We start from the raw sequence: 19957 nt of genomic DNA, 5'->3' as shown, positions 1-19957 counted from the left end.
CAGCCTTCGATTTTGGTCGACGCAGTCGTGCAGACTGTGCGGTGCTGCGGCACGACGGAGCTGGCTCTGACAGGGGCGGGGGGTGGACGGAGAACGTGGCGGCGCACCAGTTCGTCATGAATGTCGACAGCGCCTTGTCCCAAGTCCGGCCATGCTCGGGGTGATCTTCCAGATCGAGAAGAATGGACTTCTGCATCTTGCCTAGGAGATCCAGCAAAGCAGCAGGTTAGAATAGGTGAGGTGAGGTGAGGTGAGGTGAGGTGAGGTGAGGTGAGATGAGATGAGATGAGGTTAGGTTAGGTTAGGTTAGGTGAGGTTAAGTTAGGTTAGGTTAGGTTAGGTTAGGTTAGGTTAGGTTAGGTTAGGTTAGGTCAGGTCAGGTCAGGTCAGGTCAGGTCAGGTCAGGTCAGGTTAGGTTAGGTTAGATTAGACTAGTTTAGGCTATGTTCTGGACTATTCTGTCCTGTCTGTTTCACAAACGTACGTATACGCGATAAGAAGCGTATTTCATTGCATTATTGTTGTTACCTTGCCTCCGTACATTTTTTATGGTTCTTGATCAGCAGAAATATTGCAACCAGGCAACGATAACGCAAAAACGGCGCTGGGGAGTCGAGGCGGTGGGGCGTGTGGGGCGCGCGGAAGTTCGCTATCGTAGTTATTAAAATTCGAAGGTAGGGGCATGAAACTACCTGTTTTATGATTATTTACGATATGTTCCGCCTTAAACACGACGAATGATGTACCATGTTTTTTCTAACATCAGGTACCAACGTATACCTACATTTGCCAACCAGCTGCCCCTGACATGAGGTGCGGGCCAAATTCCAAACTTTTTATTGTTTGCAATGATTGTGATACTCTCGTACTGATTTGCATAAAACGTGTCAGATACATCAAAGGCGCAATACTACATTCAAATATAACTCAAAAGCACGTACCTGCATAAAAGCAAGTCATGTAGGATTAAAATGTTAGTTCATTGTCTACAATTGCATAATTTGTGCCTGCACCTCACAGAAAATTTTATTCATTGAGCATGACTAATCCCAAGAAAACAAGAAAGACCAAAAACATGGGACTAAGCCTTATTAGAATGAAGTTCTGAGCAGCATCCCGCTACGCGACATCTTATTCTTATCCTTCTGTCCCTTCACGTACAGAATTGACCCAGCCTACCCACTGATGAGATCATCAAAACCTGTGGTTCTAGGATTTAGGTCCAAACCAAAAGGCCGTATCAGGACACGGCCGTGTGTCTACACAATACCTTTGCTAAAAGTAGACGGGCCTTAAAGAAGCGTGCCATACCAGTAGCAATCGCAATCTATGCGGATGGTAGACGCGATACGATACGAACCATGAGCAGCCCAAGTCCGAGTTGATTGGTTACTAGCCAGCCACCCGGATCATTCCAGCTGACTGTAACCAATGGTAGCGAACGGTAGACGGCATTGAAAGAAGACCAGCGGGGTTTATTGTATGACGCAATCGCAGTCTCAGGCTGCGATAATATCACCTAGTGGTGCCGCATGTTTGTGCTATTTTCTTACAGTATCTGGTCATTGTCATGGCCTTAAATTTTTCTGTTAGTTTTAATTCTCCATGCGGTGGCTAATAACCCCTAGAGCACGAGTTGTTTCTCGCCTGCACAGAAACAACTTGGTATGATACAAATCTGACGCCTTTGGGACAATTTTTCGTTTCTTGACCTTACGTTTGCGACCCCTCACCGTTCGGCGTTGTTTTGTAACGTAGGGGGACTGGGCGAGTTGGTCGGTGCTGCGTCGCTCGGGGATACGCTTGTTTAATGGATACATTTCGTACTACATCATATTATGTTAGTTCACCAGTGATTATTTTATCAGTGCCAGTATTTTGCCTGCCTCCTGCTTTTGCAGTGAGGACTTGAAGCCTTGATATTATGTGACACAAAATGCTAGATATCCTCTGATCAAAAAGGAAACTTAACGTGATATGTTTTGAATGCATGATCTACTTCAGCCCTTAGTGTGCCCTCAAACATTGCACAATGTTACTGGAAGGCATTTGTGTCACTACTTTTTTAGATTGGTTGTGCAAGTCATGAAGTAACAAATTATTGTCGTACATACCATATTGCACTGCAAGAAATGCATGCCAAACATGTGGATCATCACCACCCCTGAGCACATTGTTGGGTTATTTCCAGAAGGGATTATCCCACAGGCTATTGTGGACAGCAAGCATGATGGATTATGAATTGTGAGACAACTGGCCTGAGTCAAAGTCCTCCCTCGCCCTAATTTATTGTGTGCTGCTTAGATTCTGTCTAAAGAGAGGTTTGATGGGTTGTCTATGTGCTTTGTTATAGCAAGAAAATGGAGCTTGTATTTTATTGTCAGTTGCCACCAGCCTGGCCTGGGGACATGGGCCATATATTGACAGGGTCAACCCAGAAGACATATTTCTAGAAGATATAAAAAGGGAGACAACTTCAGCTGGCCTTTTTGGAGAGTCCCTTGTCTATAGGGATCTATATATATTGACATGATGCCTGTTTCAGGTGTTTTTGAAAAGTCTTGCACATAAGGCCTGCATTTAGAGAGGTTATGTTTGGAAATCCTATTTTACAAGGCCTGTGTTTGGAAGGCCTACTTCTAGAGGCTCTGATCATAGAAGGCCTTGCAAAAGGTGTATGCTTAAGCAGTCTGATTCCTGAATTGCTATGTTCAGATGACTGATGACTACACAAACTTGTGAGATCAGTTAGGAGAACATTAAAATTGTTGGTTTTCTCTCTTTGTGGCACCAAAGACATGATTTGGGAAATGTATGAAAGTTGTATGGGATGCATTATTCATATTCTATCTGGAGTGGTGTCATCCAAGTAAGCATTTAGAACACAGGTTTGTGCAGGAAACAATTTGAGCACATGTCTTATGTAAATAGACCATTGCACACATGGTTTCTCTAAGAAGGCATTTGAAGCACAAACATGGACATGGAGGCCTTCCAACCACAGGCATCTGGAAAGGACACCTTCTTGATGCTAGGCTTCTGAACACACACCTTCAAAGTGTATGTCTAAAATAGGTTGATCAAAACTAAACATTTCATTTTGGAATGAGAGGGGGCATGTGGAAATAGGCCTTTTAGGAAAGGAATTGTGAATAAAGTATGTGTACCTTTAAAAATTGTATTTCATATTTCCAGGAGGAGTCATGAAGAAAATAGCATTTGGAAAGATATCACTTCCTGTAGCTGGTACATCCAAGCTGTCAGCAGAAGGTACTGAGGGTGGAAACTTGGAAAATGCACCACATGGATTTGGGTCATTTGGAAAGAAGGAGCCTCCATCACAACTACGTGAAGCTCAGATTGAAGAAAAGCACTCAGATGAGAATGAAGAAATGACCAGGATCATGGGCTTTGAGAGTTTTGGTGGGAAAAAGGCCAGGCAGTTTGATGTAGATGCTGTGCTGAAGGACTCACTGAAGAGTGCTGTGGAAAGAAATAAAGATAACTTAGGTAAGTTTTGGCAAAGATGAGCAAAATGGTATTTACATCACACACTATTCACAGGAATTTGTGACCAGCACTCAGGTTGGCTGTCAATATATCAAACACATGTGAATGTTTCCTGTTGCCAGAAAATGTTTGTCATTTTCAACCCGAGCAATGCTATGTTGCTGGTTACCTGGGAACCAATACTGTACCACTGGTTGCAAAAATCAAGTCTCTCATCAGAGTTCCTGATATCCAAACCATAATTTTGTTGAGCATAGAAGGTATCAATAAAATGCAGACTCCATTACATTTTGCAATATTTGTTGAGTTGAAATGATGTAGGTGGACCAACATTGCTCATTAATTATATCCATCTAAGATGGTCTTGGTTCAAAAATTGCTCATTTTGCATTATCATCCTTGTTACCATCATGCTTTTTTGTTCACCACACAAGTCAGTCACACTACTTTGTCTTTCTGGACATCATTTTACATTGACAGTATGTTGTTTCATTAAGGCTAAATTGTGTTTGATTATCCACCTCTGCTAACTAAATGCAGACAGCTTGATTACCATACCATGTTCAGCTGCCTTTGTGTGGTTCGCTTTGGGAGCCTGCAGCATTGGACCATTCTAACCTGCCTGCTGTGGCAGAGCGGCTAGCAGAGATGTCCGCCGCCGGCGCCGCTGGGGACGCCACCGACGTCACCGCTCCGGACAGCGAGGAGGCGGATGGCCAACACTCGGACGACGATGACGTCATTGGTGAGTAGTCGCTGACGCTCTGAAATGGACAGGAGACTTTCACGGCCAAGGTCGATAGCTTATTGCATGCTACTGGGAATGTTTCACCCTGAGAGACATTCAGCAATGGATAAAGTATGCCTGCAAATTATATGCTGGTAATAGATCTGCTTTGATTGCTTTCATAAAACACTGGAAATTGACAAATTGGGGTACAGCTGAATTAAGAACCATTACCCCACACTCACACCCACGACAACACTTATGTGATGAGGTGACATCAAATATTTCAACTTGGTCCAATAGATACAAAATACATTGCGGAATGTCACTTTGAATTACATGCCGTCGTCCCTGTATCTGATCATGGGTGATAACACCATCGAAATGAATGCAGTGATAATTACCGTCAGGCTTAGACAAAAGGATATCTTATACTTAAACTTTCGCCTTGTGAAACCTGTCTTGGCTGTCTCATCAGAAGGGAGAGCCCCCCCCCCGCCAAATGTTCCCTCATTAAGCTAGTCATTGAAGATGGTGGATAGTTTGTCTGAGCGATCCGGCGTTCCCCGGCGTGGAGCCTTCAGGTGTTTTATTGCCTTTCCATGTCAGGTTGACATCAGTGCGTGAGAGCAAAGTTAACAATTGCTATTTTGTGGGTCAGGAAACGGTACTTTCCGAACCCAATAGGCACAAATCCTGGTCCGCATCACGTTGAGTACAAGGTGCTGTATGACCGAGCAAGGTGAATGAAATCGTCATATGCCATCGGGCTCGATACGCCGTGAGCAGGTCACTGACATGACGAGTGCATAGTGACCTGTGTGTTCGAGCATCATCACCATATGCTAGCATAGTGGACCCCGGCCAACAGAAACGGAAGTCATCTTAGTTTAGCTGTGTCTCGACCGTCGACGAGAAGTCCGTGATTTCCGATATTAGTGCTCCGTAAGGTACCACACCATTTCAGACCTTGCTGTCCGGAGACTGGCGACGTTCTAAGCTCATTTGGTTGGCTTTTCGGTTTCAGGAGTATGGTGAAAAGTCGCTTTGACGACAGCATGTTTGATGGCATTCCACAGGTCCGCCAGTGCCGCCTACGCTGGCGGGCTCGGTGGGTGACGAGGATGGAGGAGCCAGTGACGTCAGTGAGGACGAGGAGGACAATGTGAGTCTCCATTCTTTAGGGCACTCTTTGGGTAACTAGCTGACCACTGAATATACAGGTTCGCTGCCCCTGTTGTATGTACGCCCGTGTTGGAAGGCTTTTAAGCGCTTTCTAAAGAATGGTTTTCTGACGACACTGGTTGTTGGCTTTTTTGTGCCTTACCTGTTTCCTCCTCGTCGCCATTGCATTGCAGCCACGGACGACCCCGTGCGACCGTGTGTGCGGCTAGTTGTGACATACATGACACGTTTGACCGCGTTGGACTACCCGTTTGTGTGCGCCTTCGTGTGCCTGTTTATGACCATGCGCATGCCAGGGTGTTGCGGCGCGTGGGACAGTATGTGCTGGGGTGTCTCAGTGGGGGTCCGCCTGTGACGGCCTATGGTGGCGCGACAGGACCCGCGCGGCTGGATCCCGCACGCGCAGGAGCTGGCGCTGGAGCACGGCGCGCGGCCGGTGACGGCGCTGGCCGCCGACCCGGCCGGCTCGCGGCTCGTCAGCGGCGGCCTAGACTACGTGCTCAAGTACTGGGACTTCAACGGCATGGACGTCGGCCGCCGCTGCTTCCGCGAGATGCGGCCGTTTGAGAGGTGAGCTCTGCCGTCGGGGCGCGGGCCGCTGGCGGCGCGCGCTGCAGATGCAGAGATGCGGCTCGCGCCGGATGTAGCGCCTTTGGCAATCAGCGCACAAAGGAAACAAACCAATCTAAACTTTCCCTTCCCCCCACCAATAGAAGTAAGGAGTCGAAAGGGTGTCGGCGTTGACCCAAGTCTGTCCTGTGGGATTCATTTTTTTAAGCGTTTTCGAAGTTTGGTGTGGAGGCTGCTGCATGAGTTGGGCTCTGTCCCATTCCATGAACCACATAGGATGGATACCCACCTGATATGATGCCATAGGAGAATGACATGGTTTGCATACTGTGTGAATGGCAAGGGCGGCAGGCTCCTCTCGTGCCGTCCCTGCTCGCCTCGCCTGCTCGTGCCTAACCACGTGGTTGGTCGCGCAGCCACCCCATCAACGACGTGCAATACTCGTCGACGGGCGACCGCGTGCTGGCGGTGTCGGGCAGCTCGCGCGCCAAAGTGCTCGACCGGGATGGTCTGGAGGTGGCCGAGACGCCGCGCGGCGACATGTACCTGGTGGACATGCAGCGCACCAAGGGCCACGTGGCGGCCATCAGCAGCGCCGCCTGGCACCCCAAGCTCAAGGACGAGTTCCTCACCTGCGCCAGCGACGGGTCAGTGCCGCTGACACGGGCCGCTACGCTTGGGAGGAGGACTGGGCGACAGGAGAAGGTTAAGCTAGCGGGAGAGGGGGTGAGGGATGCAGTAGCATGAGGAGGAGGGTGCACCACCTTGGGCAGGTGTGCTTTGGTATAGGCGTGATCATAGCGCTGTGGGTGTGCAGATGCATTGCGGCCTAGAGAGTGCTGTGGTATGGACATGGGTGCGGCACATGGGGTGGTGTGAAACTTCTGGCTGCTGTGTTACACTACATGTAATGTAGAAATAGCAGTACCATGTGCTAGGCAGTGCTATAATAAGCCCTTACCTGCAATCAGGATATTCTACTTCCATGTGCCCACCCTGCATCCATCTAGTGAGGTGGTTATCCCTGTTTTTCGAGGCATGTTATGGAAATCCATTATCATGACCTACCTTTGATCACCAATGCCGCTTCACTCCTTGTACCTGAGCCCCTGTTATGCCTGCAGCACGTGTCGCATCTGGCACGTGGAGGACGCGGCCAAGCAGCAGCGGCACGTGGTGAAGCCGCGGCAGGCGGGCGGCCTGAAGACGCACCCGAGCGCCTGCAGCTACAGCCGCGACGGCACCCTGGTGGCGGCCGCCTGCACGGACGGCTCCCTGCAGATGTGGGACCACCGGAAGAGCTATGTAAGACATGTCCCAGCCGCCTGGGTGACATGCAAGACCCGTCTCAGGTTTGCGATCGTCGGTTTACTGCGTGTGGTCCTTCCCAGGTGTGGAAACACCCGAACAAAAGCTGTGGAATGCCGATGTTAGGGTCCGGTCCGTGGGGCGGGGTGAAAGTATCAGAAACACGCTTAAAGACAGCGGAGATCAGGCACAGAGACAACGGAAACACATGCATTTATTGATTAAATTAGATCATGCGAATTGGATGAGCAACATGGTGATGTATGTAGAAGAGCTTTAAAGTAATCTGATCCTCATAATGTAATGAATAAGTCCAGAAAGACATTTTTCTGCACTCATTCATTCCAAAACGAACGTATGGTTATTCTTATCTTCCTCTGCATGCATTCAGTTCTGTTGGGATTCCGTATGGCGATAGCATCACGTTGTCGGCAATGTTTTCTTTCTGCCGCATGTCGTGCTGGAAAAATCCTAAGTCCACAAAATTCAAGCCAGTTGACGGCTACCCCGTCCTGTTGCAGGTGAACACGTGCATGCTCGTGCGGGACGCCCACCAGAAGGGCACCGAGACGTCGAGCATGGTGTTCTCGTACGACAATTTGAGCGTAGCCACACGAGGTGGCGACGAGACACTGAAGCTCTGGGACGTCCGCCAGCTCCGGAAGCCCGTGCACACGACCGCCGGCCTGTTCAACAAGTTTGCCATGTGCGTCATCGGTCAGCTGAAGTCCCATGCGGCGCTGCTTGCTGCCCTGCTCCCCCCCCCCTCCCATTAGCGGCTGGAGCTGTGAAGTTGCGCTTCACTGGAGGACCAGTTGTCCATCCATAGCTGCTGGAGCTGCGGCGTCGCGCCCCACGGGAGGAGCGACTGTCCGTCCATGGCTTAGTCACATCAGTGTTTCGCACAAAACCTCGGTCCGATAATCTATCGTCGCCAGCTTTGTTTGCACTGTGTATCCAGGCAGCACCGGCTGCTTGCTCAGTCCCTGTGACCAGCTGTGTAATTCTGGACAGGACTGACTGTTGTTCAGCCCCAATGACCAGCTGTGTGTTTCTGGACAGGACCGACTGCCTGTTCAGCCCCTGTGATCAGCTGTGTGTGCCTGGACAGGGCCGACTGCCCGTTCAGCCCCAATGACCAGCTGTGTGTTTCTGGATAGGACCGACTGTCTGTTCAGCCCCAATGACCAGCTGTGTTTCTGGACAGGACCGACTGCCTGTTCAGCCCCAATGACCAGCTGTGTTTCTGGACAGGACTGACTGCCTGTTCAGCCCCAATGACCAGCTGTGTTTCTGGACAGGACCGACTGTCTGTTCAGCCCCAATGACCAGCTGGTGGTGACCGGCACGTCGTTGGATCGGGGCGAGACGGTTGGCCAGCTGCACTTCTTCAGCCGGCTGACGTTCGAGAAGGTGGCCCAGCTGCCGGTGGCCGAGGGGGTGAGCTGAGCGTAGTCTTCTCATCTGTGCTGCACGTCCACGTAACGTCGCTGTCCTAGCAGGCCGGTCGGCGCCGCGTGTGCTGCACGTTGCTCTGTGGGATCCCCACGACCCACAGCGTATGCTTCCCCATGTCCAAAAGTTCCAAGCGGCAAACAGAATGAAATCAGCGGGGCACGGTCGGTCGACTGACCACGGCTCACGGTGCACACTCCATACGGCCCACAGGGTAGACTCCATACGGCCCACAGTGTAGACTCCACACGACCCACGGTGCAGACTCCATACGGCCCACAGTGTAGACTCCATATGGCCCATAGTGTAGACTCCACACGGCCCACGCTGCAGACTCCATACGGCCCATAGTGTAGACTCCATATGGCCCACAGTGTAGACTCCACACGACCCATGGTGCAGACTCCATACGGCCCACAGTGTAGACTCCACACGGCCAACGGTGCAGACTATACGGTCCAGTGTAGACTCCATGCGGCCCATAGTGTAGACTCCATACGGCCCACAGTGTAGACTCCACACGGCCCACGTTGCAGACTCCATACGACCCACAGTGTAGACTCCATACGGCCCACGGTGTAGACTCCACGCGGCCCACGTTGCAGACTCCACACGACCCACAGTGTAGACTCCACACGGCCCACAGTGTAGACTCCACACGGCCCACGTTGCAGACTCCACACGACCCACAGTGTAGACTCCATAGGGCCCACGGTGTCGAGTCCATACGGTCACAATGTAAACTTCATACGGCCTACAGTGTAGCCTCCATATGACCCACAGGCTCCGTATGGCCCTAGCACGGAAGGTCCAAACGGCCCGCAGTGTGGCCTCCCCGCGGCGCCAGGGTACTCCCCTGGCCGCCGCAGTGTGATCGGTCCGTGGGGGTGTTCACACGCTGCCTGATCGGGCGCTCTGTGTGACGTCACTGGGGTCCGTTTGGCAGCACGTGATTCGGATCGTCTGGCACCCGCGCATCAACCAGCTGATGCTGGGCTGCGGCAGCGGCGTCTGCAAGGTGCTGTTCGACCCGGACAAGTCGCACCGTGGTGCCATCCTCGCGGCCGGCAAGAAGAAGTCCAAGTCGAAGCAGGTACGTTCGCTCGCGGCGATCGCAGTCGTGCTTGCAGTGAGCGGCTCAAATGGTGCGTGATAATGAACGTGTGCTGAGTCTGACGTCGGCTGTAGCGCTGTGGCATGTTTTAATGATTTCGCCAGCGTGGTGCGAAATCCCACCGCGCATGCGTGGCGCGGATGATGTAGCGATACCGTTCCGTCTGAGGTCGTGGACGACTTAGGTGCTGTCATACCGTGCTCCAGTCCGTCTGGCCCGTTTGTGTGGGCTGGCCGGACGACTCACGCTCTTGCCTGCGCGGCAGATGGAGGTGGTGATGAATACGCAGGTGATTACGCCGCACGCGCTGCCCATGTTTCGCGAGCCGCGGCCGCGCTCCACCCACAAACAGATTGAGAAGGCCCGCCAGGACCCGCAGAAGTCGCGCCGGCCCGACCTCCCCCAGGGAAAGTCAGGTCAGTCGGGCAGCACGCGTGAGCCGCGGTGAGGACCGTCGCAGGACCTGGTCACGAACCGGTGGAGTCCTCATGTCTGTACGGAGTCGCAGTGCTGCTGGCTGTCCGTGGCATGTTCGGCTTCTCACTCTGAACGGGTAGGAAAGCAGCTGCGCAAGTACGGCTGCTGAGCGCGCAGTGCTGCTGACTGTCCGCAAACATCGCTGAAAATAGCTCACACTGGCCATGCCGCGTTGCCCGGTCGTTTGTTGTGAGAGTTGTCCCGTCTTGACCCATTGTATTAGCGCAGTGAACACCAAGTTGTGTCCGTATTTCGTTCATGCATGCAAGTGAGGCTGAAAAGAAATAGCCCGTTGCTGATAAGGTATGTGAAATCGCCCTGCTTCCTGACGGTACTAGTTATTATTCAGTCCGCTTGGCCAAGGATGTTTTTAATTAATGTCGTAAGAATGTAGTTTTGCAATCTGATGGACGAACCTGTTAGTGGAATGAATGAAATACCCTTGTGGGAAGCGGACCGAATAATATGTAGACGAGGCGAAGGATTCAGTGTATTATGGTAAATGTCGGCCATCCAGCATGGCTCCCATCTGTAACAATGAGGAAAGTCAGTAACAAAGGGAAAACAAAGAGAAAGAGAGAAAGGGGAAATGCAGAGTTTTCCTTGGGGGACCTCAGTGAGAAAAGGGGACATATCTACTTGTTAGGGGTTGTATCGGAATGATATGCATTGCACTTTTTATTTTACTTTGGATTGAACACTTGAGTGCCTGATAGCAATGATTGATCTTTTTGAGTGCGTGATTCATGAGGGATGTGTTTAGTGCGATGACGTTGGAGCAATTTCTTCATTAAAAAGCTAGGTGGCATTTGCGGTTTTAGTTGTTGGTTTGCTGTAATATCGGCAGTATCGCGCTGCTGCTCCGACACGTAGCGCCGTAACTTTGCCGGAAGTGCCAGCAGCGAGCTGTGGGTGGACGCCCGTCCATCTGCGTCCACGTCCACAGGCTTTACAATGTAGTGCATATATGCTTCATTGTAGAATCTGTGCCAGGGTTTTGTCCAACGCCGTTAAGTCACAACCAGACCCCAGTTTTGTGTTGTTTCTCAAGGTCATGTTTTGCTCTCCTTGCTGCCCAGTGTCTGCACACGTCCGCGGCAGACTGGTTCGTTTCTCTTGTGATTGCGGGCTAGGGTTCTCAAGCGCGTTCGTTTAATTCCTGTAATCCGAAGTCGCTGCCTTTACTGTCCATTTGTGTGTGATGCGCAGCACAATAATGTGTGACCATTTCAATAGAGCGCAGCGAAGAATCAGGGAGCAGGTAGTTCCATTAATTGCACGGGCACTCGATCTGCTCAATACAGTTACGGCTCTCCGTAGCAACCATTGCCATGTAACCCGTGCGCAGCAACATGTCATTGCAATGCAAATGTCACGGTACCTATCGTATTTGATAAGTCAGTCTGGTTTTTCCTTTCGTAACAAACACACGTTCGACAATAACAAGCATGCGTCAAATGTTGAAGAAAATGAACGAATAATGATGACCAACGTCTCCTGTTTAGGAAAAGTGAATAACAATAGTTTTTTTGTGCCAGATTTTCGCAATAGCATTTCACAGTCCTGCTCAGAACGTGTGGTATCAGGACGATAGAACATTGTCGTGTAACAGGCATGAATCGTCGCTCGCTCGCACAATCTCTGCAGGCACTTCCATACCATAATGTAACCTAAAACTCTCGACATGTGCAGACGGTGAACACTTCATTTGGTATAAAAAGCCGCGTATCCATGGCACTCGTTGGGGCGGCTGTGCCGTTCCCGTAGTCGCTGGGAATGCCCGGGAGAGACCGTTGCCAGCGCCGGTGCTCCGCGCGTGCCGAGTCTCGAGTGCTTGTCTGCACGGATAACGGACGGAACGCTGCCTCCGGCAGGCACTGGCGGCCGCGTGGCCACTGGCGGCTCCACGCTCTCCTCCTACATCATGCGCACGCTCGGTGTCGAGGCCAAGAAGCGCGAGGAAGGTGACCCGCGCGAAGCCCTACTCAAGCACGCCAAGGAGGCGGCTGAGAACCCCTACTGGGTCACGCCGGCCTATGCCAAGTACGTGACGCGCCGGCGGCCAGGTTCCCGCACTAGGGAGCGGAAGGGAGCGGCTGTGACGGCAGCCGGGCTTGATGTGCTTTTGTGGGCGGAAGTATCGGTGGGGGGGGGGGACCCTCTACTTAGTGACGTGACGTATGGGATAGGCTAGGTGGAGACTGAGAATCAGAGGTAGAGTGGACACAATGCTCATAACTGAGGACATTGTCGGCAGTGAGTTAGTTGTAAGCTTATCGCATTTGGTGAGATTTGTTGCCGCTTTCACAGAACATTTTGACCCTTTCAGGACGCAACCGAAGCAGATCTTCCAGCAACCCGAGAATCAAGACGAACCGGACCCAAAGAAACGCAAGACGTAATTCGTATCATCTTTTCATCATGTTGTCGACGTTGATGTTGCGTATATCTATGTACGTCAGCACCCCCCATCTTAAATGCAATGTACATCGTGAATATTTGAAGCACAATATATCTGTAACATCACCAGTGATAGTCTCTTTTCTAAATGTGGTAAGGCTTCTGTGAGCCGGAAACAAATATTCAATAACGTTAGTTGGATAAACATGATAGATGTGGGGAACAATAAGAATAAACTCATCCCTGAAATACAATGATTTAGACGAGGGAATCATCTATAATATTTACATTTATAATTTTGTATTTCAGCTATTGGTCCTCTAATTAAACGCATATAAAGCAAGTACTTGATTCCAATCACAGACGTGCAGATAATTTTACAAACGTTTTGCACGTTTCTCGGACCGCCTTATATCGAAGTACTCCGTTTGAGAAGAATTGCTTACTATACGGTGCCATATGGGACAGGCCTCAAAAGTCGTTCAGAGGAAATGATGGTGTTCGGTGTAGGTTTCAGGTTTCTTATTTAAATTGCTGCTGCGATTTTTAAGTCGGCATCTCTTCACATACCTGCAAGATTGATGCTGTGAGCGAGTTTGTGTCGACGAACTCCGTATGATGTGCGTTAGAGAAATCTTCCCCGAATGGTGTTTTTGCTCTTTTTTTCTGGCACCTCGGATGTGCGCGTTAAAACGCTCCCGGACGCTACGTTGTTTCGCCAATACAGGCATTTGGGGTTTTGCGTAGCTGACAAGTGATGAAGAATACAACATTCATGGTGCGAACACAACATTCATGACGCATGGTCCGGGACCTCTGAGATGCAAAAAACAAGACCAAAGACTCCATTCGGCGACCATTTCACTGACGTCCATCATACGGAAATGGTCGACAAAAATTCGCTCTATATATATATATATATATATATATATATATATATATATATATATATATATATATATATATATATATATATATATACGCGACTTCCTCTTCGAGCATTCTGAAGTCTGTCACATACGACAGTCTGACCATACAAATTATCTCCAAGAGTTGCTGGACACGTATCCCAACAACAGTAAATCATGCCGCCTTAGAATGTTCTGCACGTCTGTGATGTGAATCAAGTCCTCATTTACGTGTGTGTAGAGGCAGCTCCCTCGATTGAAATTTTGTTCTGGACTTATCCATTCCTTTATGGGCAATAACTTATTACTTCCTCAACAGCCTTTGGGCATGTTTGCCACCGACCCGAGGCTGCATCGTCTGAGCCGGCTATCCGATATGCAGCAGCAGTTATCATGTACACGGCTTTATAACACGACTAACAGGGCTGTCTGAATCTTGTAAGCGGCAGGTGGCGGCCATAAATGTCGTCACTAGATTGCCATTTGGACCGCCCATCAGGCAACTAGCTACTATCTGCCAGCAATCTCGCTCCTGCCGTATTTAGCCTGTCCCGGCCTGATCCCTCTGGCATTGCGAGGCCTGGTCTTCGAACCACGCCAGTGTCTCCAGGCAACGACGCCTATTATTCATCGCTGCATTGTACCTGGGGTAGCAGACTAGACGGCATATCTACTGGTAATATCATTCATAACCGCCCGCGCGGCTGCAACAATAAAGGGCCAATAAGTGATGTCACGGCCGCATTGGCTAGTTCCGAGGATCGCCTGCCTGATCCATGGACAACTCAGAGCGACGGGCTGCGGTCAAGGCTCATGACGGCGTGATAGGTCAAACTGAGAGCCTTGTGTGGCCAGTGCTTCGTGTGGACCTCGCCATTGCGCCTGCGGTCACACCAGCCTCACATCACCTACCAATCGAAGCAGCCCGCCTCCACGCCGACTGGAGCCGAAAGCCATCTCTGGATCACGCCATGCATTTGCCCGAGGCGTATGTACAGTATATTCACATCACAGATGCACCTAACGGGGCCGGGCTACGTGTGTCCGCCGGCAGAGCCGTCCGGCCGCCGGCGTCGGCGGGCCGTCTCTCACACCACCACCCGCGGCGGCGCCGGCTTCTCGAACTCGTCCAGCTGCTCCTCGTAATAGGCGCCGGCCTTGTGTGGGTTGAGCTCCCACATGATGCGATCCTCCATGGTGGTCAGCGTCACACCAAGGTCGACCAGAGTCGGAGCACCGCTCACCGTGTCGGTCACGCATTCCTGCAGGGGCGGCAAGAGGTCAGAGGGTCACGGGGTCAGCGGGGCGGCACGGGGTCAGCGGGGCGGCGCGGGATCAGCGGGAGCGGCACGGGGTCAGTGGGGACGGTACGGAGTCAGTGGGGGGCAGCACGGGCTCCGCGGGGGTGGCACGCGGTCAGCGGAGGCGGCACGGGGTCCGCGGGGCGGCACAGGGTCAGCAGCGGCGGCGACCACACGTCACGACAAGGCCGTTGGGAGCGGCCCGGTGCGGCTTGGTCACCAAAACGGGCATTTGGTCCTAAAGCAATCGCGCGACTGGCACAATGACCACCACTCATCGGTATTCGATCGCCCGCCATCCCTGGAGGGCTGTCCAGGCTGAACGTAACCCGGGGCTGAGACGCGCAGCACGTCGGCAGTGCGGCATACGTCCCCCCCCCCCCTACCCCCACAGCGCACCAGCAGCGGCGCGTCAGCACGCACCCGCTCCACTTTGTCGGGCACCAGCGTGCCGATGGGCCAGCTGGGACAGAACAGCTCGTTGAGGCGGGCGCGCAGCATGAGCGTCGGGTCCCACTTCATGTCGTAACGCACATAGCCCCAGTCGCTCTTCTTGCGCACGACGCGGTGGAACCAATCGACCAGCTCGCTCAGCTGGTAGCGGTGCGGTCTGCGGCAGCCGGTGAACGCGGCGTCAGGCACCACGGTCGGTCCGCGGCGCCGGGGAACGGCACGGCGACCGGCATGTACATACAGGCCGACCGCAGGGGGTCGTTGACGACACTGTTCGGGTCGTGACGCCGAGGCATCGAGATCACGTCATCATGTAACACCATATCACTCGAAGACCACTTCAAAAGATTTCCTCGTCCATAACGCAGACTGGTGTCTTTACGAGAATGATCGCTGACTTATACCTTTGTCTAATGCCTTTGGGGACAATAAATACATGACCACACCAAACAGCCACCAGGGGCTCACCGCACCAAATATACTCATACACGTAGGACAGGGAGAGGAGGAAACCCGCCCAATATTTCGGACATGTCGATATCAGGCCTTGTGTAGCACAAGGCAAGCAGCAAGAGAAACAGAGTCGAGCCAGATCCTCTCCTCCATGAGCTTCAAAGCACGCTACATGCATTTTCCTTACACAGGACGCTGGCGGCGCAACACCTTCTAGCGATCGGCGGCAGCCGCTGGTGGTGCGGTGCCGGCGGCGGGCGTGCTGGCGCCAGCATCACTCACCCGACGGCCTCGTACGTCTGGCCGACGGCGTCCGGCGAGGCCAGCGCCTTCACCACGCCCAGCGCCACGTCCCCCACGAACACCGGCTGCTTGATGGTGTGCTCGCCCTTCCCGTACAGCGGCATCCACTTGCCCTGGTGCCGGGTCAGGCTCGTGAAGTACCTGCCGACCGCCACGGCGTCATCACGGCGCACACCTTGTTCGGCGTTTGCGTATCAGAAACGGTTCCAATCCTAAGACGGCCAGGGATGGCTTTAGGTCATTTCTGGATTGAATGGAAAGGGAATAGATTGAGTGGAGTGCACTTACATGGGGTTTTTGGCGAACATAGCCTTTTGAAGATCATTCGATGCAATGCACGGCCCTGCCGAACTAAACCCTCTAGTTTCTGAGCTATACGCCCGTAGCAACGTCATTCAAATCTTGCCACCCCACAGGCCAGGCAGCATTCAAGTCTAGCTAATCATAGCTGATGCTTGCATCAATACCTTTAGATGCGGAATGTTCCCTTTAAAAGGCTTCGTCCTTTTTCGACTTCAGATAACAACCCATAAATGTTACCATGCAATGAACGGACACTTAACTGCCCGCATTGATACGCCATTGACTTTCACGTAGCACCAATGCTTTTTCTTCTCAAACCCTCGCGGATACAGACCTCTTCTATGCTGACCTGCCACCTGACGAGACCTCCCATTATATCCCAATGCTCCTGAGCCCTCCTCTGACCTGGTGAACCGGTCCTCCTGGCCGAACATGTCTGCCGGCCGAAACACGATGGCATCGGGGAACTCCTCGCGCACGGCCATCTCGCCGTGCCACTTGCTCCGCAGGAACTGAGAGCCACCCTTCAGCACGTGTCCCTCAGGGTTCTCCGCCGCGTTCAGTGCCGAGAAGTGCACCAGTTTCTTAACGCCGGCCTCGCGGCAGGCCCGCGCGATAGCCCGCGCGCCCGCGTTGTGGACGTCATCGAACTGCCGGCAGTATGGCTGTCAGGGACACGGCCGATCTCTCAGCCGAGGAGGTGCCAACAGTACACGCCAAACGAGGGACATACTTGGGAGTTATCCCGCGTGGCGCCAGGGAGTGTCGCAGCGGCCGTAGGCGAGCAGCTCATCTCGGACATGGGAATGCTCATGGGAAACTTTAAACATGGGCGCTACTTGCAGTCAGCCGATCACGCGCCGCACCTTGAAGTTGAAGGTGGTGAAGTCGCGGCCCACCAGGTTGATGACCACATTGGAGTGCTTGACGGCCTTCCGGATGGAGTCCATGTCGCGCAGGTTGTAGTGGCAGAAGACCACCTGGCCCAGGTCGCCGGCCAGCTTGAGGTGGCGCACGTCGTAGTCATCGCCCCGGTAGGCGGTCACGATCTGGCGACGACCACATCATGCTGTCGAACACGGACTGGGCCTCTGTGACAGTCACACCCAGTGCTTGTCTATGGTTTGGGCCGCTGGGATGGAGAGCAACTATGTGTAAAGTACAACATATAAATGGCAAAACAACATCTTCAAGCAGCTTGAAAAAGCATGAAATTCACTTCACTGGCCTCAAACTGCATAGACAAGCCACTTCTATTAAATGAAAATACACAGTAGTACTCAAATGGGTATCATGTGGCAAATCACGCCGAAGAATCATACAGTCCTACAGGCCAAGGAATGTAAACTGTTTGGCATGGAGACAATCTGACAGAACATTTGTCCAGCATTCATTCTGTTCGAATTTGGCCCTTGAAACGGCATCACCAAACTCTGGAGAGCGCCCAGACAGCACCAGAGTGAGGCTCCCGCGTGCGGTGGCGTCCTCGCTGCCCTGCCTCGGGCCGGCACCGCCGGCGGCAGCGCGCTGCTCTCACCTGTGATCCGACCTTGCCCAGCCGGTTGACGACATAGCGGCCGAGGAAGCCGGTACCACCAAACACGGTGACCACCTGTCCGGAGAAGCTGGAGCGGCCGCCGCGGCCGCGTGGCAGGTCCGACAGCCGCGTGGTGGGCAGCACCTCGACGTCGCCGGCCGACGCCACCGACACGCCGCTCGAGGAGGCATGCCGACAGGCTGACACTGCGCCACGGCTCACTGTACAGCAGGGACAGGCAGTGCAGCACTCAGGTGGCAGACACAGAGCAGCCAGCACATAACACTTTCAAATTGGGTGTCAGAGTTGAGAAGCTATGGGCAAAGGCTGAAGGTGTGGAGAAGCACCTATATTTCATTGATAGTTTAGGGTGGTCCAAATGCGGCTTAGCATCAAATAAACAGACCTACAGTACAATAATTATTTTCCTGCTTTTTGCTATCAGCAGTATTAAATTTCAATGCCTAAAAAATGTGAAATAAAGTAAAAATGTTACCATGATCTGGAAAAGAAGAACTAGTTCTCATGAGCAATGAGCAAAATGAACATTACCCATTCTCTCTGAGCTCCTCCCCCCCCCCCCCCCACCATCATCTGAAAATCCACTGAGACCTTGTCTCTTGACTTCTTTGACACAGCCTGCATGACCCTAGCCATATTTTTTAGAACTAGGGAAATGGTCAAACCTAGTCACTTAGCTACATATCCAAAGATGCATCTTGTTAAATCACATTCTGGCCCAAAAATTATATAAACTAAGAAGATTGAGCTAATTCTTTAAATTGCTTATTTTTCTAACCTTGATACTTTTTGGCCCTGATTACCCCATGAGAGAAAGCATATTATATTTGTTCATATCTTATTATATTACATTGTATCACAGGATCATGAAAATTAAGCAATCAGTACCCACTGAGTCTTAAGCATTAACATTTACTTGTAGCAATAAAAATGCAACACATACCAAAACACATCCCCCACAGTAGCAGCAACAAAGCAGAGAAGTCTAACCTGTGCACACCATAAATCTGAGTCCTCTGAATTTGGTACACAGTCAACACAATTTTTGTATGTAGGCATTGTAGAGCACTAGTATTACAAAACATGTTTACAAATAAATTTCGAGAAATACCTGCTGCAAACCTTACAGCCAAAAAATTACAATTAAGCACCATGTGACCTGGCTAAGCTTGGTACGCATGCAGAAGGTTCGGCATGATGACATTGCACGCTTCTGGTGCAGTGGATAGGCTTCTTGAAGACTGGACATGGGCTGTGAAGGACATAAATACATACCTTCCCAGGCAAAAGAGAGCCAAAATGGCTGCAATAGGTTTATAATGTTTTCTCAGACATGTAAATGAATCCATAACCTAAAAAGGTTAATAAAATAGGCAGTCAACATCTATGCGCAAAATAGCCCGAAATAAAGGAGACATAAATGGCGCACCACGAAGCGCACCCCGGAGCAGGAGAAGACACTTCGAAACCCGATCACTGAAACCCAGCACGACAAGGAGCACAGTCATATCTTGGAACGCAAAATTGCTTACCAGTGAATACATTAGACGAATTTTTTAAGAGCGAGGCCGCCATTGCGGCGCGCTGGTTACGCCTTCCCAAAGCGCCCAGCCGGAGCAGCTGGAAGCTTTTTTCTTTGACAGTGTACCTCACAGCACACAGACCAAGGAGCACAAGCTATAAATACCGCACATTGATGTCATATGGGCTAATCGGCAGGCAACCACACAGGTGTGTACACTTTTTGCCCCATCCCCTTCCCGTTTTGATGACATTTGGAAGGTATGCTGTAACTTGAGAAATATATAAAGACGCCAATGTGTAATGCTATTTGACCGCGGCAGCAGCGCAGGCAGACGGGGGGGGGGGGGGGGGGGGGGGGGGGGGGGCACATGCTCCTCGGGACACACGGGTACGAGCCCAATTTGAGGG

At 51.7% G+C, this 19957-nt stretch overlaps 2 protein-coding genes across 6 annotated transcripts; one reads left to right on the top strand and one right to left on the bottom strand.

The window, feature by feature from the left end:
• The first annotated feature begins 1560 nt into the window (after positions 1-1560).
• LOC119107666 (WD repeat-containing protein 70) lies at positions 1561-12836 on the top strand. 5 transcript variants are annotated; one of them, XM_037231185.1, is made up of 13 exons: positions 1561-1665; positions 3196-3510; positions 4145-4255; positions 5317-5402; positions 5799-5992; positions 6409-6639; positions 7117-7297; positions 7822-8006; positions 8602-8740; positions 9702-9848; positions 10135-10285; positions 12221-12389; positions 12676-12836. In XM_037231185.1, exons 2-13 carry the CDS (start codon positions 3204-3206, stop codon positions 12746-12748), a joined length of 1974 nt encoding a protein of 657 aa, XP_037087080.1. In that variant the 5' UTR covers positions 1561-1665; positions 3196-3203; the 3' UTR covers positions 12749-12836. The 5 variants fall into 5 exon arrangements, with proteins under 5 accessions (XP_037087080.1, XP_037087081.1, XP_037087078.1 ...); XM_037231186.1 differs by lacking the exon at positions 1561-1665 and adding an exon at positions 1731-1754; XM_037231183.1 differs by lacking the exon at positions 1561-1665 and adding an exon at positions 1756-1840.
• Positions 12837-14612: 1776 nt separating this feature from the next.
• Positions 14613-19673, bottom strand: LOC119107601 (NADH dehydrogenase [ubiquinone] 1 alpha subcomplex subunit 9, mitochondrial). The gene is made up of 7 exons (XM_037231103.1): positions 19558-19673; positions 18005-18225; positions 17334-17516; positions 16873-17117; positions 16144-16305; positions 15379-15565; positions 14613-14916 (listed from the first exon to the last, which is right to left on the bottom strand). Exons 1-7 carry the CDS (start codon positions 19598-19600, stop codon positions 14743-14745), a joined length of 1215 nt encoding a protein of 404 aa, XP_037086998.1. The 5' UTR covers positions 19601-19673; the 3' UTR covers positions 14613-14742.
• Positions 19674-19957: the final 284 nt, after the last annotated feature.

This window comes from Pollicipes pollicipes, unplaced genomic scaffold (assembly GCF_011947565.3).
Source record: "Pollicipes pollicipes isolate AB1234 unplaced genomic scaffold, Ppol_2.1 Scaffold_6686;HRSCAF=7923_pilon_pilon_pilon, whole genome shotgun sequence".
NCBI lineage: Eukaryota > Metazoa > Arthropoda > Thecostraca > Pollicipedomorpha > Pollicipedidae > Pollicipes > Pollicipes pollicipes.
The sequence above is the reverse complement of the archived record's forward strand: the minus strand, read 5'-3'. Positions and strand labels throughout refer to the sequence as shown.

What these genes read in the sequence shown, in the direction of transcription:
- LOC119107666 (XM_037231185.1), top strand. Translation starts at nt 3,204, where the DNA reads ATGAAGAAAATAGCATTTGGAAAGATATCACTTCCTGTAGCTGGTACA. An exon ending in CTCACCTGCGCCAGCGACGG is followed by an intron (nt 6,640 to 7,116) that starts GTCAGTGCCGCT and finishes TTATGCCTGCAG; the next exon opens with CACGTGTCGCATCTGGCACG. An exon ending in AGCTGCCGGTGGCCGAGGGG is followed by an intron (nt 8,741 to 9,701) that starts GTGAGCTGAGCG and finishes TCCGTTTGGCAG; the next exon opens with CACGTGATTCGGATCGTCTG.
- LOC119107601 (XM_037231103.1), bottom strand. Translation starts at nt 19,600, where the DNA reads ATGGCGGCCTCGCTCTTAAAAAATTCGTCTAATGTATTCACTG. An exon ending in TTCGTCTAATGTATTCACTG is followed by an intron (nt 18,226 to 19,557) that starts GTAAGCAATTTT and finishes CCTGCTGTACAG; the next exon opens with TGAGCCGTGGCGCAGTGTCA. An exon ending in TGGGCAAGGTCGGATCACAG is followed by an intron (nt 17,517 to 18,004) that starts GTGAGAGCAGCG and finishes GGTCGTCGCCAG; the next exon opens with ATCGTGACCGCCTACCGGGG.